Genomic DNA, 26513 nt, shown 5'->3' with positions numbered 1-26513 from the left:
TTTACTCCGGTTTTCCGGTAACTAATTGCCTTTATAATAGGGATGTGATTATTTCTAATTCGCAGCCCTAATCGCATTCTGACGTGGGGTGGATGGGCTGGGGGTAGAGTGGATTTAGCAGCACCGAGCTCCGGTAGCCTTTGTCAAGATTAAGGAAGGGTGGGCGGAAAGGAGCTTTGGCGACAAAGCCACCGATTATGTCATCTCATCCCAAATGCACAGCAGAAGTCAAGCCGCAGCCGCCCCAAGGCCATCTAGAGCTGCAGTGGGGCCCCACGATCCAATGCAGCAACTGCAGCAGCACACGTTAGTCGCCCCAGGTAGAAGTCCCGAGAGCCTCACTCGGTCTCGTGCCGCACCCAGGCCGGCTGAGAGAAAGGAGGGGGTGGGGGGGTTGTAACTGTATCGCCATGGCAACAGTGACGTGATTTTACCCTGGATCTAATTGGAGGAAACCCCGTGGCCGAAGCCGCAGCCTACCGGCCAACCAAACTTGCGGGGCCTGACCCACCCTCCTTCCCTCCACTCCTTCCCCACCCTATCCCACCCCGCCCACTCCCCCTTCCATCCCCCCCGCCTCCTTCCGCGCGCTCCAGCCCCATTGGTCAGCAGCTTGAAGGGAGGCGGAACGGGCAGCGGAATGGCCGCGCCGCATTGGGCCGCCGCGGGCAGTGGGTTTGTCTCCGCCGCCGCCCGCCTCTCAGCGCTTGGGGGTAGGGTGAGACGGGGAGGCTCCTTCGCCAAAGCCTAAAGCGGATCAAAGTAGGGGCGACCGGAGGCGGTGAAGGTGAAGGTGAGAACTGGGGGGCGAGAGTGGTCGCCCACTGCTGGGCCCTCCGCCGGGGCTTCCTCCGTGGGGAGGGGTGGCCCGGGGCTGGCGGGGAGGTTAGGGAGTATCCTCTGGGTCTCCTCGGCCGGGGAGGGGAGGTAGCGGGTGGGGGTGGGGTGCGGCACTAACCGCCACCGCATCCATTTTGTGCTTCCTGGAAGGGAGCCGAGGCTGAGACTAGCTCGGGGCCGGGACCGGCGGTAGTGGGGTGGGGGCCCCCGAGGGGTCGGCGTGACCGGCCTTTTCCCGCCTCCCCGCGGGCGGAGCGGCCTGGCCCAGCCTTGGTGTCAGGGAAAGTGGCCGCCGCCCCGGTCTCGTCCCGGTTCGCCCGCCCGCCCGCACGAGCGTCCTTCCCCGCCCCCTCCCTCGGCCCGCCCTTTCCTCCTCCCGTTGCCGCCTTCTGCTCACCCCCCAGCCTCGAATTCAACCCTTGCAGCATTTGTTCGGGCACCAAGTTCGGCTAGGGGGATACAAAGGCGGTCTCTGCTCTCGGGGAGTCCCCCCTTCCTCCCGGTCTCGTTCTCCCCGCGTTTGCTTTTCGGGGGTAGCCCGTCCGGTAGGTCCTGGGAGATCACCCCTTCCTTACGCCCAAGAAGGGCGGGGCCGGAGCTTGGGAGGTGTCGGGGGTTTCCCGTCACAGGGGGCCCCCCTCCCCCATAGCTCGGAGCGGTCTGGGTCACCCCCCCATCCCTCCGGCCCCTCCTCCCTAGGTGCTCAGGCGGTGGGTGTGGCCGGGGTGGGCTGGGGAGGGCGGCGCTTCGGTTACCGGCCCGAGGAGGGGGCTGGGAAAGCGCTACGGAGACAAAAGGCGGCCGCAGCAGCCCCAGGTTGGGTGCCCGAGGTGCTGGGCGGGGTGGAGGGCGGTTGGTCTGACACGGTTGCCTCCTCTTCCCTCACCTCCCGCTCCCCTATTCGTTGCCTCTCCTCTATCTCCACCCTCCTTTCTTTTCCCTTCTCCCCTCCGGCCCCCTCCACCTTTTAGGCTTTCGAGGACTCTCCCTGATCTGGGCTGATTCTCTCCTGCCCCACCCTCGGTGCTGCTTCTCCCTCTCCCCGGAGCCCTGTTGCTTCCGCCGCCGCCACTGCCCCCACTCCCACCCGGAACCCGTCCACTATGGAGAAGACCGAGATGATCCAGAAGGCCAAGCTGGCCGAGCAGGCCGAGCGCTATGACGACATGGCCACCTGCATGAAGGCGGTGACCGAGCAGGGAGCTGAGCTCTCCAACGAGGAGCGCAACCTGCTCTCGGTGGCCTACAAGAACGTAGTCGGGGGGCGAAGGTCAGCCTGGAGGGTCATTTCCAGCATTGAGCAGAAAACTGACACCAGTGACAAGAAGATGCAGCTGGTCAAGGACTACCGGGAGAAAGTGGAGTGTGAACTAAGATCCATCTGCACCACGGTCCTGGTGAGTCCTGGCTCCCCTCCTTAAAGGGGGTGGGGGGAGGGGAGAAGAGGGATGGTTGGAAGCCAAGGGTGAGCCCTTTCTGTACTACTTTGCTAGAATACTCGTCTGATCATCTTGCCTGATTTCCCATTCCTGAAATGAGAAATATAGGTACCCTTCTGAAGGGAAAGTGGAAACCTTCATTATTTGACCCCGAACAAAGTTCTTTAGCTGGTGGATTTGGAATTTTTGCTAGGTGGCTCATTTCTGGTTCCGTAATACATTTCAGTACTTAAGACTCAAATTGCTTTTTAACGAGCAAATATTTTTACAATATACTTTCCGTTTGTGGAAAAGATTTTAAGAACTGTCAGGAATTCCTTTTTAAATATGTAAATGACTTGCTGGTTTGGTAAGAATCTAAACCAAATACATGCACACTAAAAAATAAAAGCAGAATTTGTCTTGAAGGGAAGGAATAACTTTGGCACAATTTGCAAATTCTAAAATACACTTCACAATTTGCAAACATAGAATACAAACGCTGGCTTTTTTTGGGGGGAGAAGTTGACTGTTCTATAGCACAAAAAGAATTGTGATGTAGAATTTTTCTATTTAATACTAAAAAAACTTGTCACAAGTTTAATTTCCAAACTGTACACTTTTAAAAGTATCTAAAGTTTTGCTATTGATGCATTTTAAGAATATATATGTATATATATATTTAAAGTGTATGAAACTTAATTTCGAGGTTCAACAAACCTGGAAAAAGCACATTTAATGGTGTGGAAGCAAAGCAACTAATCATTTTATTTTGGGCAGTATCAGTTCTAGGAGTTTACTAACATTTTCCTGCATTCGCCTTAGTTTAACTGTGATCTGCTAAAATGGAATCATTCCTGGCAAGCAGTAAGTAAGGGAAGTTTTCCAAGCTTTTAAACTGTTCTGTCTTAGTAAGGGTGGATATGTTGGGTGGAGTGGGTGACTACTGTGATTCAGCCTTGTTACTGACAGATAACATTTTTAGCTTTGTCATTGCATGTACAAAATTTTACTCTTGATCAGTAAGGTATGTTTTTAAGTTAATGTAATATCACCTATTAAAAAGTTCTTAATTTTTAGCTTATGTCATCTATTGCATTAGTGTTCTTAAAGCTTTTGTGAAATGCAGTTTTTATTTCAGCAGTAGAAAATTTTTTAAATTTTTGAAAAATAGTGTTTTTTTCCCTCAGATGTCTGCTGATTTGTGAGGCTAAATCTATAGGCTATTTATTTGTATTTTTTACACATTTGATTTTGTGTTTTAATGCTTTTGGTTTATGTTTTTTCATTACCTTAACCAATATTTAATACATTTACTTTTTCTAAGCAAAGATGTGGGTGCATCCATTAATGCTTTTTGAAAGTAGGTGTGGGCATCAACTGAATACTTTAAGAACTTTCTGTCAGCTCTGATGTGTGACAATAGCACTGGTTTTGGACTTAGAAGATTGAGATTCACGTCTTAGCTCTTCAGTTTGCTAAGCTATGTGACCTTCATCAAATCACTTCACCTTGCTTGTCCTCCAGTTCCTAATCTATAAAATGAAGGTGTTGAACTAAATGATTAATCCCTGGCATTTTAAATTATTGTTGAGGTTCTTTCTACCTCTAATAAACTACAGAGACTATTTTTGAGGCTATGGCACATTTCTGCTGCTTTCTTAAAATGATCTTTCTTACTCAGAACGTTGAGACAATAGCTATGCTCTTGAGGAAATTTTCTGAGATAGGCCTATGTCCTGTGTAGCTCTTGAAATTTTGATACTTAGAGTTGTGAGGAAGTGGCTGAACCAAAGAGAAAATGGTACAGTGGGTAGAATACTGAACTTAGAAGCAGAAGCCTTGGGTTTGAGTGGCACCTGAGAGTTAATAAAGCGCACTTTAGATAAATCGTTTTGCTTTTGTAAGCCTCCGTTTCTTTATCTGTAAATTGAGGATGATGTTTGCATGACCTGTCTCACAAGATTGTTTTGAGGGAAAACTCTGGATCCGATATGAATATATGATTTAACTTTTTTGAGGGGTGGTGATCAAGAGTAATTTGAATGGGGATGTGCATATATTCCTCACTTAGGCTTGTTGATGAATTAGTGTGATTTGAGATGACCTTTGAAAGAGAGGCAAGGGTCTTTAATTAGCTTTGTAGTGTAATATTTTTATGTACTCAGTCCTGGGGAGAAGGCCTGAAGTTGAAGAAGAAGATTACATACCAAGGAAATCTAGAGAATTTGACACTGAGAGACCAAAAAAGTATATAATGAGTTATGGTAGCTAAGCTTATGAGGTTATTAGTGACTTGTGAACTGGCTAAGATATGTATAGGGGAATATGGATATGTTTTATGCAGTAGTTTAGAAGTAACTTGTAGTGTCTATGAGCTGATTGATGAAAAGTAAACCAGTAAAGTAATCCAGATGTTAGTAATTTGGCTAGGATGTGGGAGAAGTGACATTAAGATGGTTCCATGATTCTAAGGAAGGTGAAATGGAAGATCCTTTAGGTATGATCTAGAAGATGATCATGGTGTTTATTATAGTGTTGAGGGAAGTCTTCAGTATCTATAAAATGAGATGACTGAATTGGATCATAGAATGATCAAGAATTGGGAGGACCTTAAAGAACAGTTTCCTCATCTGAAAAATGAGGGGCTATACAAGTTAATCTGAATCTTTGGATCCTCTCTTAAGGTCTAAGGTCTAATCTCAATACGGCATTCACTTTAGCCTTTCCCTAATCTACTTTTATTCCAGTTTCCCAAATCTGGTCATTCTAAAGCTTCTCTTCTCAAACCTCCCATATTATTCTCTCCCTCTTAACTGAAGGCCTCTGAAAAACTCATACTTTACTGAGAAAATAAAAGCTATTTCCTTTTAGCTCTCTTTTATCCTATTCTGCAACTCAAAACTCATTGACTTTACGCCTATGTTCTCCTTTATTCCAGTCTTTGAAAAGATATCTCTTCTCACCAAGGCCAACCCCAACCCCTCTACACTCATACCCCAGTCCTATCCCTTCCCTGGGCATATTTATCTTTAAATCATCCTCTTTTATATTCAGAATCAGTTGAATTCATCCAGTACCTGGAGTGTACTCTTTTCTCACTTCTACCCCTTAGAATCCCTAGCTTCCTTCAAGGTTTAGCTCAAGTTTCACCTTCTACATGAAGCCTTTCTGTATCCTTCCCCCTTTCCAAGTCACTAGTTCTTAGTGCCTTCTACCCAAAATTATCTTCTATCTGTTTTGTATATGTTCTGTATATACCTCTACCTCTGTATATACCATACAACTAACTGGCTAGATTGTAAACTCCTCTAGGGCAATAACTTTATACTTTTGTCTGTATCTTAATGCCTGGCATGGTGCCTGCACTAATACGGTGCTTAATGTAAATGCTTGTTGATTGCCTACCAGCATGCCTAGGTCTCCCCCTTTCTTGAATCTTCACTTGACTATAGCATGTTAATCTTAAGCTGCAATCCTATATCTTTCCTCTCTTTGACGAGCCAACTCCTAGAGAAAGCTGTCTATTCTTATTGTCCCTACTTGTCCCTTTTCAACTCCTTGCATTATAGCTTCCAACTTCACCCAAATGAAGTGACTCTCTTCAAGGCTACCAGTGATTCCTTAATAGACAAATCCAACCCTTCTTGACTTCTCTTGACCTTAGTAACTACCCTCTTTCCTCTTAGATAATCTCTCCTGGACACTCCTCAGTCTTCTTTGTTGGATAAGCAAGTCTTAGCCCCTGGCTGTGGGTAAACCTTGAGACTGTCTTAGATCCCTCTATATCATCTCATTAGTTCCCCTGGGTTAATTATCTCTATTGAGATGGCTCCCACATCTATGCATCTAACTCGTGTCCCATACTCTTCCTACATTTGTTGTTGTTCTGACATTTCAGTGGTGTTCAGCTTTGCATGACCCCATTTGGGGTTTTCTTGGCAAAGATACTGGCATGGTTTGCCATTTCATTCTCCAGCTCATTTTACAGATGAGGAAACTGAGGCAAACTGGATTAGGTAACTTCAGGGTCACTAGTAAAGTATCTGAGACTGGATTTGAATTCATGAAGATGAATTCCAAGCAGTGTGCTATTTCCTGTGCCACCTACGTTCCCTCTTTCCTGCATTACCAGCTGCCTATTAGAACTTGGCTATTTCCCTTCAAGGTACCAGCATTCTTTTACCAGTCATCCAGATTTACAACCTCAGAGTAAACCTGTACTCCTCACTGTTCCCTCACCTCACATATAAAATCAGTTGCCAAGTTTCATTTGATTCCGTGGCTACAGCATCTCTCTTATCTGTTCCCTTATCTCAAGTCACGTATCCATCACCCTAGTTTGGACTCTTATCACTTCACTTACAATATTGCAATAGCCTCCCAATTGGTCTCCTTGCATCTAGTTTTTCCTTTTTGTGTTACATCTTCCACACATGACAAAGTTATATTCTTAAAACACACCCGACCGTGTCACTGCCCTGCTCAGAAAGCTCCAGTGACACCCCCATTGTCTCTAGAATAAAATACAAATTCCTCTGGCATGTGAGCCCTTCACAGTCTGGCTCTGCCTACCTTTCTAGGCTTATCTCACTCTTCTTTACACACTTTGTGGTCCAGCCATAATGACCTATTCGCTGTTATTCACAGATGATATTCTGTCTTTTCACCTCTGGTTCTTAGAAAGAAGCTTCTTTCAGAGCTCTGCTCAAGTGCCACCTCCTACATTAGGCCTTTCCTGATCCCCCTCCAATTACTCTGTATTTCTTTTATTTTGTTTGTGTGTGTGTGTGTGTGTGTACACACACACATGTTGTTTTCCCCATTGAATGTAAAACCTTTAAAAGCTGCAATTGACTAATACGTAATAGATAATAAGTACTTTTTTATTTGCGGTCTTGGTCCTTATCTATGGTCTATCCAACATTTTTTTATTGTTTGATTGGATAAGATCAGTTGGTAAAATGGCAAATAAAATTGCCAGAATTAAATTAAAAAGAGTCAGTTTGAGGGGTGTGGTAAAGAGATGAGAGGATCTTGAGTTTGTTTGATAAGGATAAATGAGAAATATCAAAAGGTTTGGAGACAAGATTGTCATCCACATTCTGGAAATGCAGAACCCTGCAGTTGGGTGCTTCTCCTAAAATTCCTTTAAGTGGTGACTTGGAACCAGAATCCTTAGAGTCTTTATCTTCTAAAATATATTGTCTGTACCCTGTTTTGCGGAAGCTGTTTCATTCTGAGTAGATTTAATTCGTTGTGATTGGAATTCATTCTGATTTTCAGTACATTCAATACATTATGGTTTAATGAAAAATCAGTAGGTATGATAAATTATTTTCATGTGGTTCATGTTGTCCAAGTTTAACAAGCAATTTTTATAGACAAACATTAAAATACAACCATATAAAATAGTTTAAAGGTTATTTTAAACTTGCTAATTCACAGACCTCTGCTTTTAAAAATATGATTTTGTTGACTTAAAATAACTTCAATTTAATAGGATACTTGAAGAAGGTTAATTTGGTTCAATCAGAATCCCAAATCAACTATAATCTTGAAATAAAACCAATCTATCATTCTTGAAGATTCGTGGATTTCAATATGGTCTGTCAGTTTTGTGTCTTAAAAGTACATTTTGTTAAGGATAACACACATGAAGAACTTTACCTCCAGAATTTTGGCGGAAAGGGATACTGACTGGTGGGGTTGACTACAATATTCTAAGACTATAGTTTGTACAAAGCACAACAATAGTAGATAAAAGCCACTTGATCATTTGTTGTTTTAGATTTTTAAGCTCCTTGGAGCTAGATTTCATTCTTTGTCATCCTAAGATAGATTGATATTACCCTTTATAGGCATGTGAAGTGTCAATTGGTTGTTATAATCAAAGTGGACAGCATTCATTTATACTGAATGGCTTTCATTGTCTGCTGGATCTTTGCTGGCATCTTAGCCTTTTGTGTTTTTTTTTAATAGAAATTCTTTAATCAGTATTATTTCTGTTCTATCACTTATCCTTGCTGTACAAATTAAAGAAAAACGTCATTTCAGCATACTGTCCTTTGTCTTTTTTGTTTCTTTGTTTTGTTTGTTTTTTAACTAGTCACAGGTTGACCAAAAGTACAACTGTTGGACCAGGTGTCTGTCTGACTAAGAATTCATTAGTAGTTTAAATTTGTAGATTGTCAGGAAGGTCATGAAGATACAAAAGAACACATAATCCGAGTAGTGAAAAAATGTAGCTATGCCGGAACCAATTCCATTGTGTGGAAATCATTGTATGTCTGTCTTAGACCCCTAAATAAAGAAGTTTTACTATAACAAGAACTAGAAAAGCCTCATTGTAGTGTGTTTTCACCTAGAAGATAGCACTAGAGCATAGATCCCCTCCTATGAAGGTATTATAGTGAATGTACTATGTACTTGTGACTGTCGCTGGCTTGTACTTCTGTTGAGAAAATTGTTTAGTCAGGATTTGTAGTTGGTCACATTAATTCTTCTTTAAAATTAACATAAAAGGGGTGTGACGTGCTTGAGCTCTCCCCCAAACCCCTCCAAATACCTGTTAAAAAAAGCTCTGAATAAAATTACTATAAAGTGTCAGTGGGACATAGTGGATTGAGGGTGGATCTTAGGAGTCAGGAAAAACTGAATTCAGGTCCTGTCTCTGCTACTAATGTTTTAGTCAATTTCATCCTGCTTCCAAATCTCTAAACCAGACAATGGGTAATGGAGAAGTTTCGGACTTTTATTAGGTCCACCCCCCTCCCCCCAAAAAAGATAGCATGATGGCAAATATCTGCACTCAGTGCTGATTTTTCAAAAGAGCCAAATTCTTTAGACAAAAAAGGTGGTAAAGTCTGAGTCTGTGGCTGTACAACATTCCTTTCTTGGCTGTGAATCTTAAAGGGGTTAGATAATAGATTTGAGAACAAAATGAAGTTTCTGCAGTTTTAATCAGAATTTCTATAGCTAAGTTCTGTACTGGCCGTCTTTACTGAATGCTTTAATAAGGACATAGGATGCAGTGTTTCTTGGCACCTCCTTTACTATGTGTAAATGACCCTGGATTTTAAAAAGCTGTATCATTAGGGCTCAAGCTGTGGCAGGTCCTACCAGACATCTGTTTGAGAGTCAGCCTAGATAAGTTTTAAAGGGCCTTGTCACCAAAAAATTTGCAGCCTATTACCATGTCATCATTCTGCCTGTACTCTAGCACCAGCTTTCACTTGGGAACTCAGTTTCCCTCTCCTGGGACTCTGGGCTATAATTGATGAGCATTAACCTTATTTTGAACAGACCCAGACCTACCACTTCCCCTTCTGAAACACTCCTCCCTTGCTACCACTTCTTCTGTTAGTTTAGGGGGAGTACAGTGCTCCTTGAGGACAAAGGTTCTCTTGCTTATATTTCCTCCTGTCCCCAGCACTTGATACAGTGCCTGTCATAAGTACTTAATAAATTGCTTTATATTCATTCAGTTTGATGGCAGTCCTGTTGCAAACTTTTTTTGTTCGCATATTTTTATCACTATAAGGCTATCTTGATCTTTACTGTTAAGAGAGTATCGCTGCTGAATGCCATGGATCTGTTGATATCTTTTGAAATCTATGATGTAACATTAATTAGATTTGTAGATCACTGTGAATTAAATACCACTTGGTATGGAAGTGTCTTTTGAGAGGGTGTACATTTTGTACTGCTATAAGACACACCTTGAACTGCTGCAAATACTCTGGAGTAAAAACTAATGGTTGTCCAAGCTTGAAGTCATTATATGAAAACGTGATGGAACGTTATTGCTACCAACTAAGGAATGATTACCTCATAGGCCACATTGAAGGCATAGACAAAAGCCTGCATCTTATAGAACTCATTCTTTTCCACTGATGTCATCGTGGATGCAGTGTGTTAGGTCGCTTCTGTCGATAATCATGCTCATTCCTGTTTTGTGGCACACAGTGCTACCTTCCTAACAAGTTACTATGGTAATGGGTAAGCACAAAACAGTTTCTTCCTGTGCAGATGCTATTCCATATTAAAGAAGAAGATATTTCCTTTTGTTTCTTACTAGTCTAGGGTTATAGGGTGGGGAAATTATGTTGATATGGCTGGGGAGGGGGAAAGGTTAACCAAAGGAGATGGGTGAATAAGAATCCCTCTTAGTCCCTATTTTTCAAGGAACTGGTAAGGACAAAAATATGTTTGTTTTCTCATTGTATAGGATTATCCCAGTTTCCTTCCTGCTCCTAACTCTTAAGTACAGTGAATCATCACTTTAATTGATAATATGGATGAAAGGTATATGTGTATAGTCTTTTGATGCTGAAGGATTGTAGATAGGAGAAATTCTTAGAGAATAAAGTTGGTCAGCATTGGTCAAAGTATTGTGTAAGACAGTACTGTTAAACTCAAATAGAAATGGATCCCTGCAGGCTGCATATTGACTTAGAATACCACAAATCAACATTGTCTATATTGTATTGTATTTTTTTATTTATTTTGTTTAAAACATTTTCCAATTACATTTTTATCAGGGCCACCTAGAGTTTGACACCTCTGGTGTAGGGGGCTTTTTTTTTTTCTGGTTATATTTACAGATAAAATATCTTCCTCAGTTTAGTTACATTCATTTCTCATTTTCTGTCCAAGTAAGTAGTTTTCCATGTTCCTTTTGTCACCTGGATCTTTCCTGTAGTTGGGTTTATTCAAGATGTGTGGTACTATTCAGAAATATTTCTTAATTGAGCACTATGTTCAAGGTAATTGTGTTAAGAGTAGTACAAAGATAAAAACAACCATCCTTAACCTCAAGAAGCTTACATTTTACTGGAGGAAGGGGTCTTATATTGATTAATATATACTCTCTAGGATTGACTTAATAGTTCATTTTCACTTCAACAGCATGAGATGGTTTCTATTTTTCATGATAGCTTTCCAAATAAGCTTCCATTAGCTTTTCTATAGATTTCACTTTGTACCTAAAAATAGGGAAATAATACTGCAAGCAAAGGAACCAGAGGACTTTCTATAGTTTGATTTAGTATTTAATATAATTTTATTCTAAAGTCTTAGAATATTTTTAAATAGCAGCCTAATTTCTGTAATCTGGAAAACTGTTCTACCTCAATCCCTTATCCAGAAATGGTGACCTGATTCACTTTCTATTTCTACTTTTCTCAAGTAGATTTATAGGTGGATGGGGTTTTTGTTTGCATGTTTTTGTTTTTTGCCCAAAGTCACTTAAAAAGGTTATCTACTTGGTTATGTATGTGCTAATGGGGCCTGCATCAATGAAGAGAATGTCCACAATGATGAAATCACAGATCCTTGAAGAACTGAAATATATTACTCACCAAAGTTGGTGGCCTGATGAAAGCGCTCCTTTTTTTCATCTACAACCTTAGTAAATGAGTAAGTTTGTAGATTTAGAGCTAGAAGGAACTTAGAAGATGTCTGGTCCAACTGCTGCTTTATAGAAAGGGAAAACTGAGGGCCAGGGAGGTTAAGTGATTTGCCCAAGGTCACAGAGATGGCAAAACTAGGATTTGGCCCCATGTCCTCTAACCTTCAGTCCAGTGTTCTTTCCGTTGTATATCACAGCCTCCTATCCTAGTTAATGCCAATTATAACTAGTTTACCAGATGTCCTGAACTGTGGCATAGTACTGTTTCCATATTTTTCTGTGGGAACAAATTTTCCAGATACTTTTCTCATGTAGTGTCTCTTTTGATTCTGGCTGGCTAGTGTTGGAAAAGTTCTGCTAATTATCTCTAACCTGCATTTCTTGACTATTTGAAGTCAGGTGGCAGAAACTATGCTTAGTACTTGGTGCTTAGTCATGATTAAGACACCTGAAATGTTCATAAAATTAATATGGGCCTGTTGATAATGCCAAGAAAATTTACTTCAGTGGATGTTAGAAGAGTTCTGGAGATAGATCTTCACAGAGACAATTTTAAAATGGATTGTAGAAAAATAAGTTATAAAGGATTAGAAAGAAAAATCAGGGCTTATAGTAGTGTTATAAAAATATTCTGGAGTGTGGTCTTGACATTTGGGGAGGGACACGGAGGGGAACACAGTTAGCAGTGTCAAATTTTTTAAAAACTATTGACCATTGGAATGGTGGTATGGCTGTTTGAGGCCAAAGCAAAGTATTTTTAGAGCTTCACTGCCCTGTGTACACAGAACAGATTCAAGGTGAAGGAAGTGGTGTGAAAAGTAGGTGATGAAGATGTTCAGTAGTAGTGGTGACATCATAATTTATCACTGATGTATCTCAAAGGAAACTTTAATTACAGTAAACTGTTATATTTTGTATCTGGTAAAATGCATTCATTTTTGATTCTCTGATTATTTAATTCTTAATGTTGAGTTAACTATCACAATATAATCCAATTTGTGCATTATAAAGAATGGTGGTTTTTTGAAAGTTTGAATAATTCATAGGACATGGTAGTAAAGAGTAAATAAGGCCTTTTCTTACATTTAATGGTACCTGCATTTCTCTGACTAAAAGGTGAAAGAAGTGGAATGAATGTTCTTGATACAAATACCTGAAAACTTCCAGTACCTCATTTATCTTTCTGAGAAGTGGGTAGCTTATCAAAATGTGTGCAAGGACTTGCCTGGAAAAAAAGCTTGTTTCAGTCATCAGAGGTGCTTCCTCCTGCACTCTCTGTAGATCTTAAGCATCATATTAAGCCACAGGCTTAATAGTATTATATAGTATTTCAGCACCTGTTAATATTTAAGTGTATGCAACTAATTGAATACTTTCCCATACAGTAGTATCCATTTCTGGTCTACTACAAACTAAGAATTTCACCTCCCTGTAGTTCCCTACAATGTACACTGTTAACAGTTTTAGCCAAACCAAACTATTTGGAATTCCTTGCCCTTCCACTGTCTCCACTTAGCAACCTACTTGCCCTTTAAAGTTCAGATCAGATGGCAACTTATTTATGAAAACTTGTCTGTTTTTTTCTCCTAACCTCTGATCCAACCACATGATTCCTGATAGTCTGCCTATCGTATGATTTTTCATATTTTTTCAGAATATTTCATATTCTGCCTTGTATTATGGCTTTATTTGTCTTATACCCTTACTAGATTCATTCATTAGGGATTTATTTGATGCAAGAAACCCTTGTGCGAGGAACATCATTAATAATTAGGTAGTGATTAGTTAGATATTAGAAAGGTCTCTGACACTTAACTAGCTTTTCTTATCCCTAAGCAAGCCACTTCACCTATTCACTCTCTTAAGTTATAAATGTAGGCCTGCCCTGCTATTGACCTGTATTGGTATTGCCCTGCAAGAACATTTTTAGGTACTGTCAGAGACACTACTAATAAGACCTGAGTTACAATAAATTTTTTGGAGTTTGTGGTCTAATAAAGAACTTGAAGGATGTACACAATTAACAAGTTGAAATGTGAAATTGTGAAAAAGTACAGGATGCTGTGTGAGTTCAGAGGGAGGACAGAGATTTTCTCATTTGGTAGATTTGTAAACTCCTTCACTACAGAGACTGTGTCTTATTCATCTTTGCTTCCTTCCTAGTGCTTTGAACATGACAGACATTCAAATATTAAATTGGTGAGAGTTTAGCACTTGTGAGAAGATACATTAAGATCTCCAGTTAATGGACTATATGTCCATGCATAAAAATCCCCAAGCACAATGGAGAGTACTTTGCCTATTCAGTCCTAAAATTAAAATAGAAAATAATTTGTGCCATTGGCATATTTTAATAAAGTGACTTTATTAAATTAGGTTTACTTAGGCTTATTTCAAACTTGGTAGCACCTGCCAGAGCCTGTATTTGACTGGCATCATTTTTGTGAACCTTGGGCCACTTGCGCATCATGATGATGCATCAGAGAAGGATTTTATTTTATTCTTCAAACTCAGTTTTATGAGTAGTGCGTGCTTAATTAGTATTCTACTGTTCCAGAGTAACCTAAGTGATTAGTCAATTTCACTTCTTCATGACAGTTGCGAAAGAGGTTTATGATGAACAGGACTGTGCTAGGCATATAAATAATTCAATTTTTAAACTTTTTTTTTTTTTTTTTTTGAGGAGAGGGGAAACTATGGAATGTGCGTACATGCATTTTAAGAGTTCCTACTTCTGGAGAACATTGTACACAGTAATAACCACATTATGCAATGACTGACTTCAATATACTTAGATCTTTTTAACAATGCAAGGATATGGGACATCTCCAAGAGACTCGTGGTGGAAAGTGTTATCTACATCCAGAGAGGGATATATGGAATCTGGGTGCAGATTGAAGCATATTTGCTCTTTTTTTTTCCTTCTGTTTTGTTTTGTTTCTTTCTTGTGGTTCCTCCTCTTTCTTCTAATTCTTCTTTATGGCAAGACTAATGTGAAAATGTGTTTTAATAGGAATGTATGTGTAGAGCCTAAATCAGATTGCGTGATGTCTTAGGGAGGAGGAAAGGGAGGGAGGGGGAGAAAATTGGGAACTCAAAAGCTTATGGAGGAGCAGCTAGGTGGTGAAGTGGAAAAAGCTGCGGCCTTAGACTCAGGAGGACTTGAGTGCAAATGCGGCCTCAGACACTTGATACTTAGTAGCTGTGTGACCTTGGGCAAGTCACTTAACCCCAGTTGCCTCACACACAAAAAAAAGCTTATGGAAGTGAATGTTGAAAACTAAAAATAAGTAAATTTTTTTTAAAAAAGAATAGGAAAGGGGGAAAAAAGAGTTCCTGGTTATGGAATCTTGAATTGGAAGGAGTCCCAGGAGTTATTTAATACAACACATAGATTCCTTCCCTAATTATATTTTAATTTTCCTCTCTTGATTTATACACATACACACACACACTAAATTTTTTTTTTTAACTGGACCTGTGATTCCACTGGTATAGGTAATTACCTGGTTTGCAAATTAGAATCCTGTTGAGTTGCCTTGGGCACTGAGAGGTTAGTGAGTTGCCCAGGCTCACATCCAGATTATGTCAGAGGTAGAATTTGTACCAAGGCCTTCCTGACCTGGAGACTGGTATCTGTCAGCTAGGCCACATTGCTTCTACTGGTGGGACTACTTAAGTTGATGAGAACTAGAAAAAACCCCGGGAGTCAGTTTCTGACAAAAATACTAGCTGTGTGACCCTGGCAGATTACTTATACCTCTGCCACCCCACAGAGCTCTTTTTAGACTGCAGGTTGCAGAACAGCCTGGTTTCCACTGTGGGGGTTCCCTGTATCAATCACATGTATAGAACAATAAAAGGAACAAAAACACCAAACTAAAACCTATTTCAGCTATTGATACATACTTAGCATGACTGTCAATACCACTGATATACCATTTACCAGGTATCCTCAATGGTTGAGGGAAATAGGGCCATGAATTTAATCTAAAAGAAATTTGGGCTCTATAGGAAAGAAGAGGGGGGGATCCATTAAACCAGTCTTTCCATATGGATTGACCTTTTTTATGAGACTACCCACAAACTGGGTGAGTCCTCAAATGCTCTATAGTTGTTTTTTATTGAGTCTTTTTCTATAATAAAATAGTATTTGTTTTTCTTCTATTCTTAGTCATCTGGATAGAACAAGTATAGGTTCTTAAGCTTGTCGTTTTGTTGCAGATAGAGTGAAAATTCTTCCTTAAACAATTATATCTGGACAATCAGCACCCTGATAATTAGATGTTAATTTTCTTTCTATAATCGCAATGCTTCTTTAGACTTAAAAAATAGGTAATCATGTTACACACTTGTAGGACACATTTCTTTCCTTGTAAGCATAGGACTATTGTCTTTCCACACAACATATCTTAGAGTCCTTAGCCTAAGTGCCACCTTCTCCCAAAAGAGGCTTTCCTGATTCTCTCTCCCCACAATTATTTTGTATTTGCCGTTGTTAGATTTATATTCACTTGTGTTCACCTTATTTCCCTCAGTAGGCTGTAAACAACTTGAGGTCAAGAATGGTTTCATTTTTGTCTGTTTTTCTAGTGCCAGGCATGTAATAGTTGCTCAATAAATGCTTATAGATTAATTATTCTTAGTCATTTTCTTAGGGTAGATCAAAACATGACCCATATATACTAGGGCTAGTAAAGCAGTGTTGACCTATTTTTAATTCTTATAACATCCTTACTATGACTTCAGGATGTCTGTCCAATTTAAGATTACTCATGACTAAACCAAGATTGTGACTTCCTGTGCAGCTTTTTTTTCCTTTTAAGGAAAATGAGCATTTTCATTTCCTCGCCAGTTTTTCTCCTTTGCTTTGCAGTAACTAGGTACTCATTTCAGAATTCTTGAATGACTGAAAGAGCTTTTGGATGCTAATGTACCAGTTATAAATTAATTCATTATTTGGCCATCACATTTATTCTTTGGAACTAGTTTATTTTTTAATACTGGCAGACAATTTTTTGGAGTCTCAAGATTGTTTTTGACATGCACCAATACATTTTGAAAGACTATTAGAAACACTTGTAGATGTTTATATTTAGCTGTCCTCTGGATCCTGAATTTCTTTGATCACAAAGTATAGGTCCTTCGCCCTGACTCTGCCATCTCATTTTCACAGAAATGCTACAGAGATGATATGGATATAATAAGAGCTGGAAGCTGTTTTTTAGGACGCTGTTCATTATAAAGCAGAGAAGAGGCTCTTCCAGGAAAAGGGTTGTGAGCTGGTACTAGGTTAAGGGGCCAGGCACTGTAACTGTCAGTGGCAACTTCAGATTCATTGCCTACCTGTTTTGTGTAAAATGGGACACCAGCTCTATCCCTTGTATAATACTCTAGTTTTGTTTTGTTTTTTTTAACATTGCCCCTTCCTTCTCCTCCCTCTCCCCTCAAACCAACAATAGCACAGCAGCTTGTGTACAGTTTGTGGTGGGAAACCATCTTGTGACATGACTTTTAGCTGGAGTGGCAAGACATGGGAAATATTTTGTCAGAAAATGTTTCCTGTTGAAAAATTGGGGTGGAGGGAGCCCACCATGGCCAAGGTGAGGCCGCCCCGTTTCACATGAAGAAACGAGACACTATAGCAATTGCAATTGCCACAGGAATTCAGTGCTCTCCAGGGAACTGTTACTTAATGATGATACTATTAGAATTATTGGAATAGTTAAAGTTTCCTTCAAATATATTTGCTTTGTTTTAACCATTTTTTGATCAAAAGCTTTGTAAAATATATAACAGGTATCCTTGCCGTCTTAAGCAAAGAATGTTCCCTAAAAATAAAACCGTTTCTTGATGGCTTTGGGGTCTGTGAAAGAACTGAGCCTAATTGTGGTTACCTTCCTTCCTGAGAATTCCAGCTTCTCTCAGTGTGCTTTGTCTTTGGGCACAGGAATTTCATTGCAGTTCTAAATTTAACTGATTTAAACCCAAAGTTGAAACACTATAATATGCCTGCTAACTTTATTGGTCCCTGAACCTGTTTGGCTTTCTTCCAGAGACATCTCTGGTCTAATCCCTGAATTATATTCCTTCACTAATATTACTATTACTAGGAAGTTGATTACTTCATTTGGAAATCTACTCCCCTCTCTTCTACCCCCTCAAAATGTATTTTCTAATACTTACTCACAAGTGCATTCCAAAAATTCGGAAATGGTTAAAGTAATTAGTGCATGTAAGAGATAACTATGCCCATTAGTTTTCTCATCTGATCTTTAAAAGTTCCCCAATTTAGCTATGCTATATGATCTTCTCAAGGCTAAGAATCCACCCTGTCGTAGCTCCCTGAAAAGAGGGGCTTCTGTGCGTCAGTATTGATTTGAGATCCTCCCCCCTGTGCATTCTGAACCTAATTTGCCTGTTCGATGATCCCATGCACACACCCAAACATTCTCTAGATTGACAAACTTTGTGTGCTCCTCCCCTGTTACTGCATCACAAAATCTCACATACAATCAGTCATATTGGGGTCTTGATCTTTTTTTGTCTTGTGAAGCCTGTGGACCTCTTCTCATAATAAATGCATAAAATAAAATACATAACATTACCAAGGAAACTATATTGAAATACACTTAACAAAAAGGATCCTAGATCATCTTGTCCATCCTTCTCCATTTTACAGTTGAATTTGAGGCCCAGAGAGGGTAAGTGACCTGCCTAGGATCACACAGGCAGTAATCTCAAATATAACAGACCATCACCCTGAAGGAACAAGTATACTTAAAAATAAGTCCAAAATGTTTCAAGGTCATCATTATTAATATAATTTCTACTGCTATACCCTGTGGAACAGAGATGGGGGGGGGCAGATATTAAGATTTAGGGCTACTGACTCTGTAGCCTCTCACTGCTGTGCTTTTTTTTAATTGCTTCATCTGCTTTTTGTAGTTGTCTTTCTTGCTTCTTACTATCAATGTATCTATAAGTACCAAAACTTTTTTGATCTTTTAATTTGCTGTGGTTTTGGAAGTAAGATCACCAAGTTTTGTAAGAATTGGGTGTAAAGTAATATTCCTGAGGCAGGACTCTCTTGAGTAAAGTAAAGAATTTATTAATACATGGACTTGTATGGTATGTCTTGGCTACTCAGACCTCTTCCATTTAAATGAGGATTCTGGGTATTTGGATCCCACATTCAGAATGTTACTAAATTTCATATATCCTGAGTATTTTCCATAATTATTTATTTTTCATGCCCAGTTTCTAGCATTTCTGGAACTTTCCGTCTTTGCTATTAGTAGTAGTGATGAGGTGGTACTTTTGAGCTTCTTATTCTACCAGGATTTTCCTCCTGTCCTAATAGCTCTGTTCTATTTAGGCTTGTGGTCTGTTTCCCTTAGGTTTGGCTTCAGAGCTCTCTCTTTCAGCCAACTTTTCCATTTCCTAAAGAGCGTGATTTTTAACAGCACTTAACAACTATAAGTTCAGGTGATCTGTTTTAAAAGAGTTCTTTGTTGGGGCAGCTAGGTGGCACAGTGGGTAGAGCTCTGGCCTTGGAGTCAAGAAGACCTGAATTCAAATCCAGCCTCAAACGCTTGACATGTACTAGCTGTGTGACCCTGGGCAAGTCACTTAACCCCTAATGCCTCACCACTACCACCACCCCCAAAAAAGAAGAAGAAGAGTTCTTTGGTTTGTTTGTTTTTTGGTGAGGCAATTGAGGTTAAGTGACTTGCCCAGGGTCACACAGCTAATAAATGTCAAGTGTCTGGTCTGAGACCGGATTTGAACTCAGGTCCTCCTGACTCCTGGGCCAGTGTTCTGTCAGTTGCACCACCTAGCTTACCCCCTCCCTGCTCCCCCGCTCCCCAGTTCTTTGGTTATTGAAATGCCTTTGTGTACCTGTATATTCTTTAATGCAAACATCATGACACAATCCTAGTAGTAAAAAGAGAGTGTTCAAGTTTCACTTACTGCCTGTGTAATCCTTGGCAAGTCTCTTCTGAGCCAGTTTTCTCATCTACATTATCAGCTTCAGTATTGAGAAAAAATATTTTGTAAACCTTTAAATTATTAGAGTAGCTTTTAGTAATATAAGTATGTGGCTAAATGACCTTTTGTTCTAAGTAGCTGTCAGTCTTCTGTTACCCAGTGCCAGTGATTAAGATGCCATATTCAGGGTTGGCTAACTGATAGCTGAGTTTTACATCTTAAGTAAACTGAAGCACAAAGAGGTTAAGTGACTTGCCCCAGAGTCACAGTTAGTAAATGTTTTGAAACTGCATTTGAACTCAGGGCTTCCTGACTCCCAACCCAGTGCATTATCCACTAACTGCCTTTTACAAATTCTCTAACTGTTTTAGACCCTGTGAGCTATGTTCTCATCCCCCAGAGTCATCTTAAGTATAAAGTTTTAATTTTCCCAAATTTCTTTTACTGTCTGATCTTAAACTAAGAAACTTACAAAACTACAGTCTCTTTAAGCATCAGTTCAATATAATTAGTTTGTTTCTATGTTGTGGTTGGTATAGCATGTTGATACTGCTCTGTGGTTGGGTATATAAAATATATTCTGTGAATGATAAATAGTGTATTTAAATAGTTTACATTTCTTTTTTTTAATATTATTAATGACCATATAAAAAAGTTTCCAAAATTCAAACTTGGGAAAACTCTAGAGGTATTCACCTCGTGGCCATTATATTGGCAAAGATGTTAAAAGATGGGAAACTGTTAGTGAGACTGGGGAAGCAGGCATGCTAATCAATTTAGATAGAGTGAAATGAAATAAACAGAACCAGGACATCATTCTCAATGACTAACTGTATTTGAAAAGGAAAGTAAACCAATAGTGAAAAACCAATAGGGGTCCTGGGAAACAGATAATGAAACCTATTTCCCTCCTCACTCCTGAGTAGTGAAGTTTCTATGAGATCATAATTTTGTATACATCATCAAATATGGTCACTGGTGTTCTTGCTTAATTGTTTTCCTTTGTTACAAGGAAGGATTCAATCTGGAGGAGAGAAATTTTGCCCCTGCATGAACAACTGTGGTGTTATTACAAAGGCCTCACTCAATAAAACGTCTTTTTAAAGTTGGAATTATGCAATAGAAGTTATAAGAATCATTTATAATCTTTGATCCAGCAATCCTACTACTAGGTTTATACAACCCAAGGAGATTGTTGAAAAGAAGAAAAGATGACAGTATTTTTATTTTTAAGAGGAAAGAAAACCATAGCAGCACTTACAACAAAAGGTTAAAAAGTTGTACCCAATGATTGATGCATGTGAACAAACTGTGAGATGTAAATGCAATTTTGTGCTGTAACAGATAAAGGAAGAATTCAACAAAATATCTGAAAATGTATTAAACAGTGATGCAGATGCAAAGTGAAGAGAAGTGCTTTCCCTCTGAGATTTTCCATCTGCTCTATCTAGAATGTAGTTAGTTATTTCTCTGTTGTCTCCTGCATTAGAATATGAGTCCCTCCAGGTACAGGACAGCTTTTTGTCTATTTGTATTCCCACCACTTAACACTTTGTTAACCTTGTTAACAAACTAATTATATTAACACCACATTGTAAGTATATAAATAAATGCTTGTTGACAGAAAAACAGAACCAGAACAGTATACTCAATACCTATCTTCAAATAAAGACAACCCATATTTAATTGACGTGTACTTTTAATAATTGCAGAAATTGATGGGTGTTGAAAATGTGTTATCACTTGAAGGCTTAAGAACTTAATATACAATGGCAAAGTGGCATGATCACTTGTTTTGAACTCCAAAGACTTGGGTTGTATTCTTAGGTCTTCCATTTATTGGCTCTAACTTTAGGCAAGTCACTTCATTGTACTGGACCTGTGTTTCCTTATCTATAAAATCAGATAAGTTTGGCTAATTATTTTCATGGGCCCTTCCTGCTCCATATCTATGATTCTATAACTTCAAATGACAAATCATAATAAGCACTAACATTCAAAACTCACAAAAAAAAAAATGTTTACAAATTGTACCAATTATGAATGTAACAAAAAAGTCCTATATTCCCCTTTAAGATTTACATTTTGAAATATTTCTCTTCAATGGATGCCTAATTAACTAACCAGTTTAAATTCCTTCCTGATTTAAATATCAATCAAGATGTTCAATTTATTAGGCTTAAATATTGAAATTGGGCACTTTTAAAAAAAATATTAGGTTGTTGGGTTATCTTTGGTGGCACCCCTCAGGGCTCAAAATCCATCTCAACCCTTTTGCCTGTTTACTGGTTCTTGTAGCTTGAATAAGGGTAAGGTGAGTCATTGTGATACAGTAGAACAGGTTTTGGCTAGGGAGTCAACCCGGGTGCTACTCTTAGCTTTTGTCATTAATTGGCTGTTTTACTTCAAGGTCATTTAACCTCTGTGGGTCTTAGATTTCCCAGCTGTAAAATAAGAGATGTAAGTTAAATTATATGTAAGCTTCTAGCTTTTTTTTTTTAATGGTTTGGGGGTAGGAGACTTTATAAGTAATCTGGGGTGTTTTTTATCATCAACATCAACCCTACCCCAAAGTTTTCCTGGCTATGCTGCCACAGGATCTTTTCATTTTTGTGAATTATTTTGCAGGGAAAATAGAGGTAGAGTAGGACCACCAAGGGGATCACAAGGCATTTGACTTGAATAAAATAGTTGTCTTCTTTAATTTGAGTGGTCCCATCTCTTGACTGCTTGACAAATTTTTTTGAGGAAATTCAGCCCTAGTTTTAGCCTCCTGTGTCACCTACCTCCAAGAGTTTGGAGCTTAGAAAATTTCTTTTCTAAGGAATTTTTCTAGGCTCTGTGGTCCACTAGAGACAGTCTAGACACTTCAAGTAAAGTAAGCTTTAACTACCAAGGGAAATACCATGAATTTTTCTGAGCCTATAGCCAAGTACCTTGAAATGGAGCATTTATTCCAATATAGTCAATTTAATTTTGCATTCTCCCAAACTCCATTTTGAAAAAAGAAAATCTTTTATTGAAAACTTCTTAATGTTGCCTTCATGGAGTTAGCATAGGAAAGGATATAATCAAAATAGTGTTCATCCTATAGAACCACCACTACTCTGAAACAGGTAAACGATTCCTTATAACAGATGACCTTCTGACTAGCCTCCAATCCCAATTTGATATTTTTACAAATGTAGTATATGGCAAACATTTGCTTTTCAGAAAACACTTTACCAGTCAGTAAATAGCATATCCCTTTTATACATTGTAAAATAAGCTTTCGTTTAACAAGATTTAGATTAGTAGAGTAACAATTTTGGTATCTTCGTGAGTTTTTTTAATGGAATTCTGTATATGAGAAGGTATACAGTTTTTTTCCCTATCTCAATAGGAGAAGAAGGGAAGAGAACTTTTTTTTCCTTCCAAAATTGAGCACCACTGACAGAAAAAAGTCAGGTATTTAAATAAGTTTTCATTTTAAGGAGAATATACAAGATGTTGAATTTATTGTGATAACAAAGATATTTTTTGCTTTGTTAACCTTGTTATATGCAGGGACTAAAGCTGTTGATATTCAAAAGTGGTTTTCTAAAATCATATCTCTTAATATTGGCGTCCACATGGGTGTTTTGCAGGCGATAACTTTTGTTTTGTTTTGTTTTGTTTTGGTGGGGCAAGCGGGGTTAAATGACTTATCCAGAGTGTCAAGTGTCTGAGGCCATATTTGAACTCAGGTCCATCTGACTCCAGGGCCAGTGCTCTAACTGCGCCACCTAGCTGCCCCAGTAACTTCACTTTTGTTGGCTCTTCCTGCCCTACCTAGTGAGGTCCCCTTATGAGAAAGAATTTTTTTTTAAAGAAGAAGAGAAAAGGTTTTTAGCAAAATCGATCAACACAAATGTATCACTGCCGTGTAGGCATAATACTACCCCAGCCTCTGCAAAAGAGCAGAGGAAAGTGTCTTTATGTTTGGGGCCCAGCATGATCTATAAAATTTTGCTGCATTTACTTTCCATTATTTTGTGATAGCTGTTCTTTGATTTACATTGTTGTGGTTGTTTTGTATATTGTTTACCTGACTCTCCTTATTTCACCAACAAGTATTTATTAAACACCACTAGCTTAATGTAAATCAACAGATACAGTGGTTAGAGGCAGATTCAGACCTAGTCTTTCCTAACTGTTTTAAACTAAATGTCTTTTCACTATACCGAGCTCTGTTCCCTAGTTTCTTCCATTACCCACTCCCTCATCACCATAGGTAAAATCTAAATGTAACCTTTATGAAATGAGGGATGGAATTTGCCCTCAGAACAAAGAGCCACTTAGACATAGAGCTGGTAAACAAAATAATGGATGGTTGAGCCTTTATTGGAGACTCAGCAGAATGTTTCTCAAAAATGAAAATGTCTTTTTGACACTTAAATAAATGTAAGGTATTTGTGTCAGTTAAAAAAAAATTAGTTCCGCAGATAGAATTAGTGTTGGAGGGTTTGCTCTCTGATGTGGTAACTTGCCTTATTTCCTTCCTTAAAGAACTCTAAAAAGGTAAAATGTTCCCAGTAGAGTTTAACAGTAACTTTGAAGGCTTATGAAAGAAGGCTCTCCCCCTTACCCTTTCTCTTTAGATATGATCTGTCCTAGTTGATGTGCTCTGTTCAGCATCATATGTAACCAAAAGAAATCTCTTAAAGAAAAGATTGAGGAACCCTCCATTTGTCCTCTGAGCCGTAAAACATTAGTGAAATGTATTGGCTGAAGAAGTTTTCAAGGAAGAGCTACTGTGTAGTTTATAAGAATGTGCTATATTTGAAATTTGGGGGATATGGACCCATATGCCAAATTTTTGACTAAGTCTAGGGAAGGCCTGTGGCAAATAAAAATGCCAAATCAGATACTCTTTGTACAGGCTTTTAATTGACTCTTTTATCTGGAGGGTTTTTCTTAATCAAGGAGTTACTTGCCCACTTTATATATGACATGTTTTTTAATAATTTTTAAAAGCTTAATTCTGAGGTTATAGAACTGAAGTAGCTATATCCTATGTAACTACTATTACCTGCTACCACACTTTGATCACATTAGTGAGCCATTAAGTAGAACGCATAATTGTTTTTGTGGTTTTCTTTAATTGGGCTAGTATGTAAATCTCTGCTGTTGATAGCATATAGAGAGACAGAAGAATTATTCTGTACCTGTTGTTTCCTTCACAGAGAGCTAGTGGCATCTGACAAAGAACCATGATACCTGGCTGAAACTCCAGGATGGAAGTAATGCACAAGTCACTTTATAAAAGTCCAACACTGTAAATCGTACGTAACAGCTATATGCAAACTAGTAGTGAAAGTTAATATTTTTAGAAGGAAAATCTTTATTTGGCACTTTGTGGCCTAGTAGTTACTAACGAAGTAGCTATTGCACATATCATTAGAACCTACAGAAGGCAGAGGAATAAGCAGTAGCATAGATCCCCCAGAAGTATAAAATGATTGGGGGGTAGGGGAAGGAAGAGCAAAAATATTATATATCTTCTTTTTCTATGCCAGTCTAAGATATTATTTCTCATCTTTTAATCCCCACAATCACCGCCTCCTTCCTCCTAACATGGTACCTTAAAAGTATAAAGCTGTAAAACAAATTCCTGATCAAAAGCTTTTTTGAAATATGTGAGCATGTGTGTGCACACCTGTATTTAGTGGTGAGCATTTTTGCAGGGAAGTCTACTTGATAAAATCTTTTCTGGCTGTCATTTATGTTGGCTAATAAGAATATGAAAGAAGTTCTGAAACAAAACTGAAAATTAAGTTATAGTGTTAATCTCTAACTCTAGGCTAATTGTCATCATTGATTAGTGAAAGTAAAACTATAGAAGAGAAAAATTAAAAATTGAATTTGTGAAAATAATTTGGATTATGGAAAAGATGAATTATTTTCCAAATGACTAAGACTGTGTTGATAATATACAGTGCTAGAAATTATTCCTTAACACTTTTGTCCAGTGGACATTGTTAATTTTATAATAAACCAAACTCATAGATCATAAGATAATAGTTCTAATACTGTAATTATTGTGTGGTAACTACCAAATGAGAACTCTGAAGTTGCTGACATTTCCCCCTAGTGGCTGGGTTTGGCTTTTCATGGTCCCTGATGTCATCTAACCCTGCCCACGCAGTTAACTTCTGGTGATTTAATATTTCAGCTTAATTTTTTTATCCAGGTTTCAGCTGGTAGAATCTTTTAGAGGGACATTCCCATTTCAGTATATACATCTGCTGATGCTTTCTTGAGTTCTTCTGTTTAAATGTTTTGAATTTTTTTTCATGGAGTTCTAAAAATAAGCGTTAAGTATGTGTGTATCTAATAATTTTCTTCCAATTAATTTGAATGTTATCCTTTTTGAAGAAGCAAAGGACAATAGTATCAACTAACTACATGAAATAAAGTAAAAGAAAAAAAACCAAACACTTAAGTTTTAACCTTCAACACCGAATTTCTTTGTTTTGATAATTTAACAATTTGATTAACAATGAATCCAAAGTGCTTTATTTATTTATTTATTTATTTGCTTGTAGGCAGTTGGGGTTAAGTGACTTGCCCAGGGTCACACAGCTGGTAGTGTCAAGTGTTTGGTCTGAGATCAGATTTGAACTCAGGTCTTCCTGACTTCCGCGCAGGTGTTCTATCCACTGCGCCACCTAGCTGCCCCAAAAGTGCTTAATTTATGACATCTGACATTTTAAGGGTGTGTTCTTTCCAAGTAGTAGATCACATGATAATACGTTCATATCAGGCTTTATACCTTTTAAACAGTGTTTAAACATTTTGCCTGCTAGCTGTTATTAAGGCAGTAATGCAAA

The 26513-nt window shown here is 38.8% G+C and overlaps 1 protein-coding gene across 2 annotated transcripts in view; it reads left to right on the top strand.

Moving 5' to 3' along the window:
* The first annotated feature begins 686 nt into the window (after positions 1-686).
* Positions 687-26513, top strand: part of YWHAQ (tyrosine 3-monooxygenase/tryptophan 5-monooxygenase activation protein theta) — a 34660-nt gene continuing 8833 nt past the window's right edge. Inside the window, exons 1-2 of one of the 2 annotated variants that reach the window (XM_027850441.1) lie at positions 687-793; positions 1812-2237. In XM_027850441.1, coding sequence (XP_027706242.1) covers positions 1944-2237 — 294 coding nt within the window. In that variant the 5' untranslated portion in view covers positions 687-793; positions 1812-1943. Of the gene's footprint in view, positions 794-1296; positions 1386-1811; positions 2238-26513 lie in introns of those variants that run through there. The other variant, XM_027850442.1, reaches the window with a different exon arrangement.

Source organism: Vombatus ursinus, unplaced genomic scaffold (genome assembly GCF_900497805.2).
Source record: "Vombatus ursinus unplaced genomic scaffold, bare-nosed wombat genome assembly UNPS02009062.1, whole genome shotgun sequence".
Classification (NCBI taxonomy): Eukaryota; Metazoa; Chordata; class Mammalia; order Diprotodontia; family Vombatidae; genus Vombatus; species Vombatus ursinus.
Note: the sequence above shows the minus strand (reverse complement) of the source record. Positions and strands in the feature narration are given on the sequence as shown.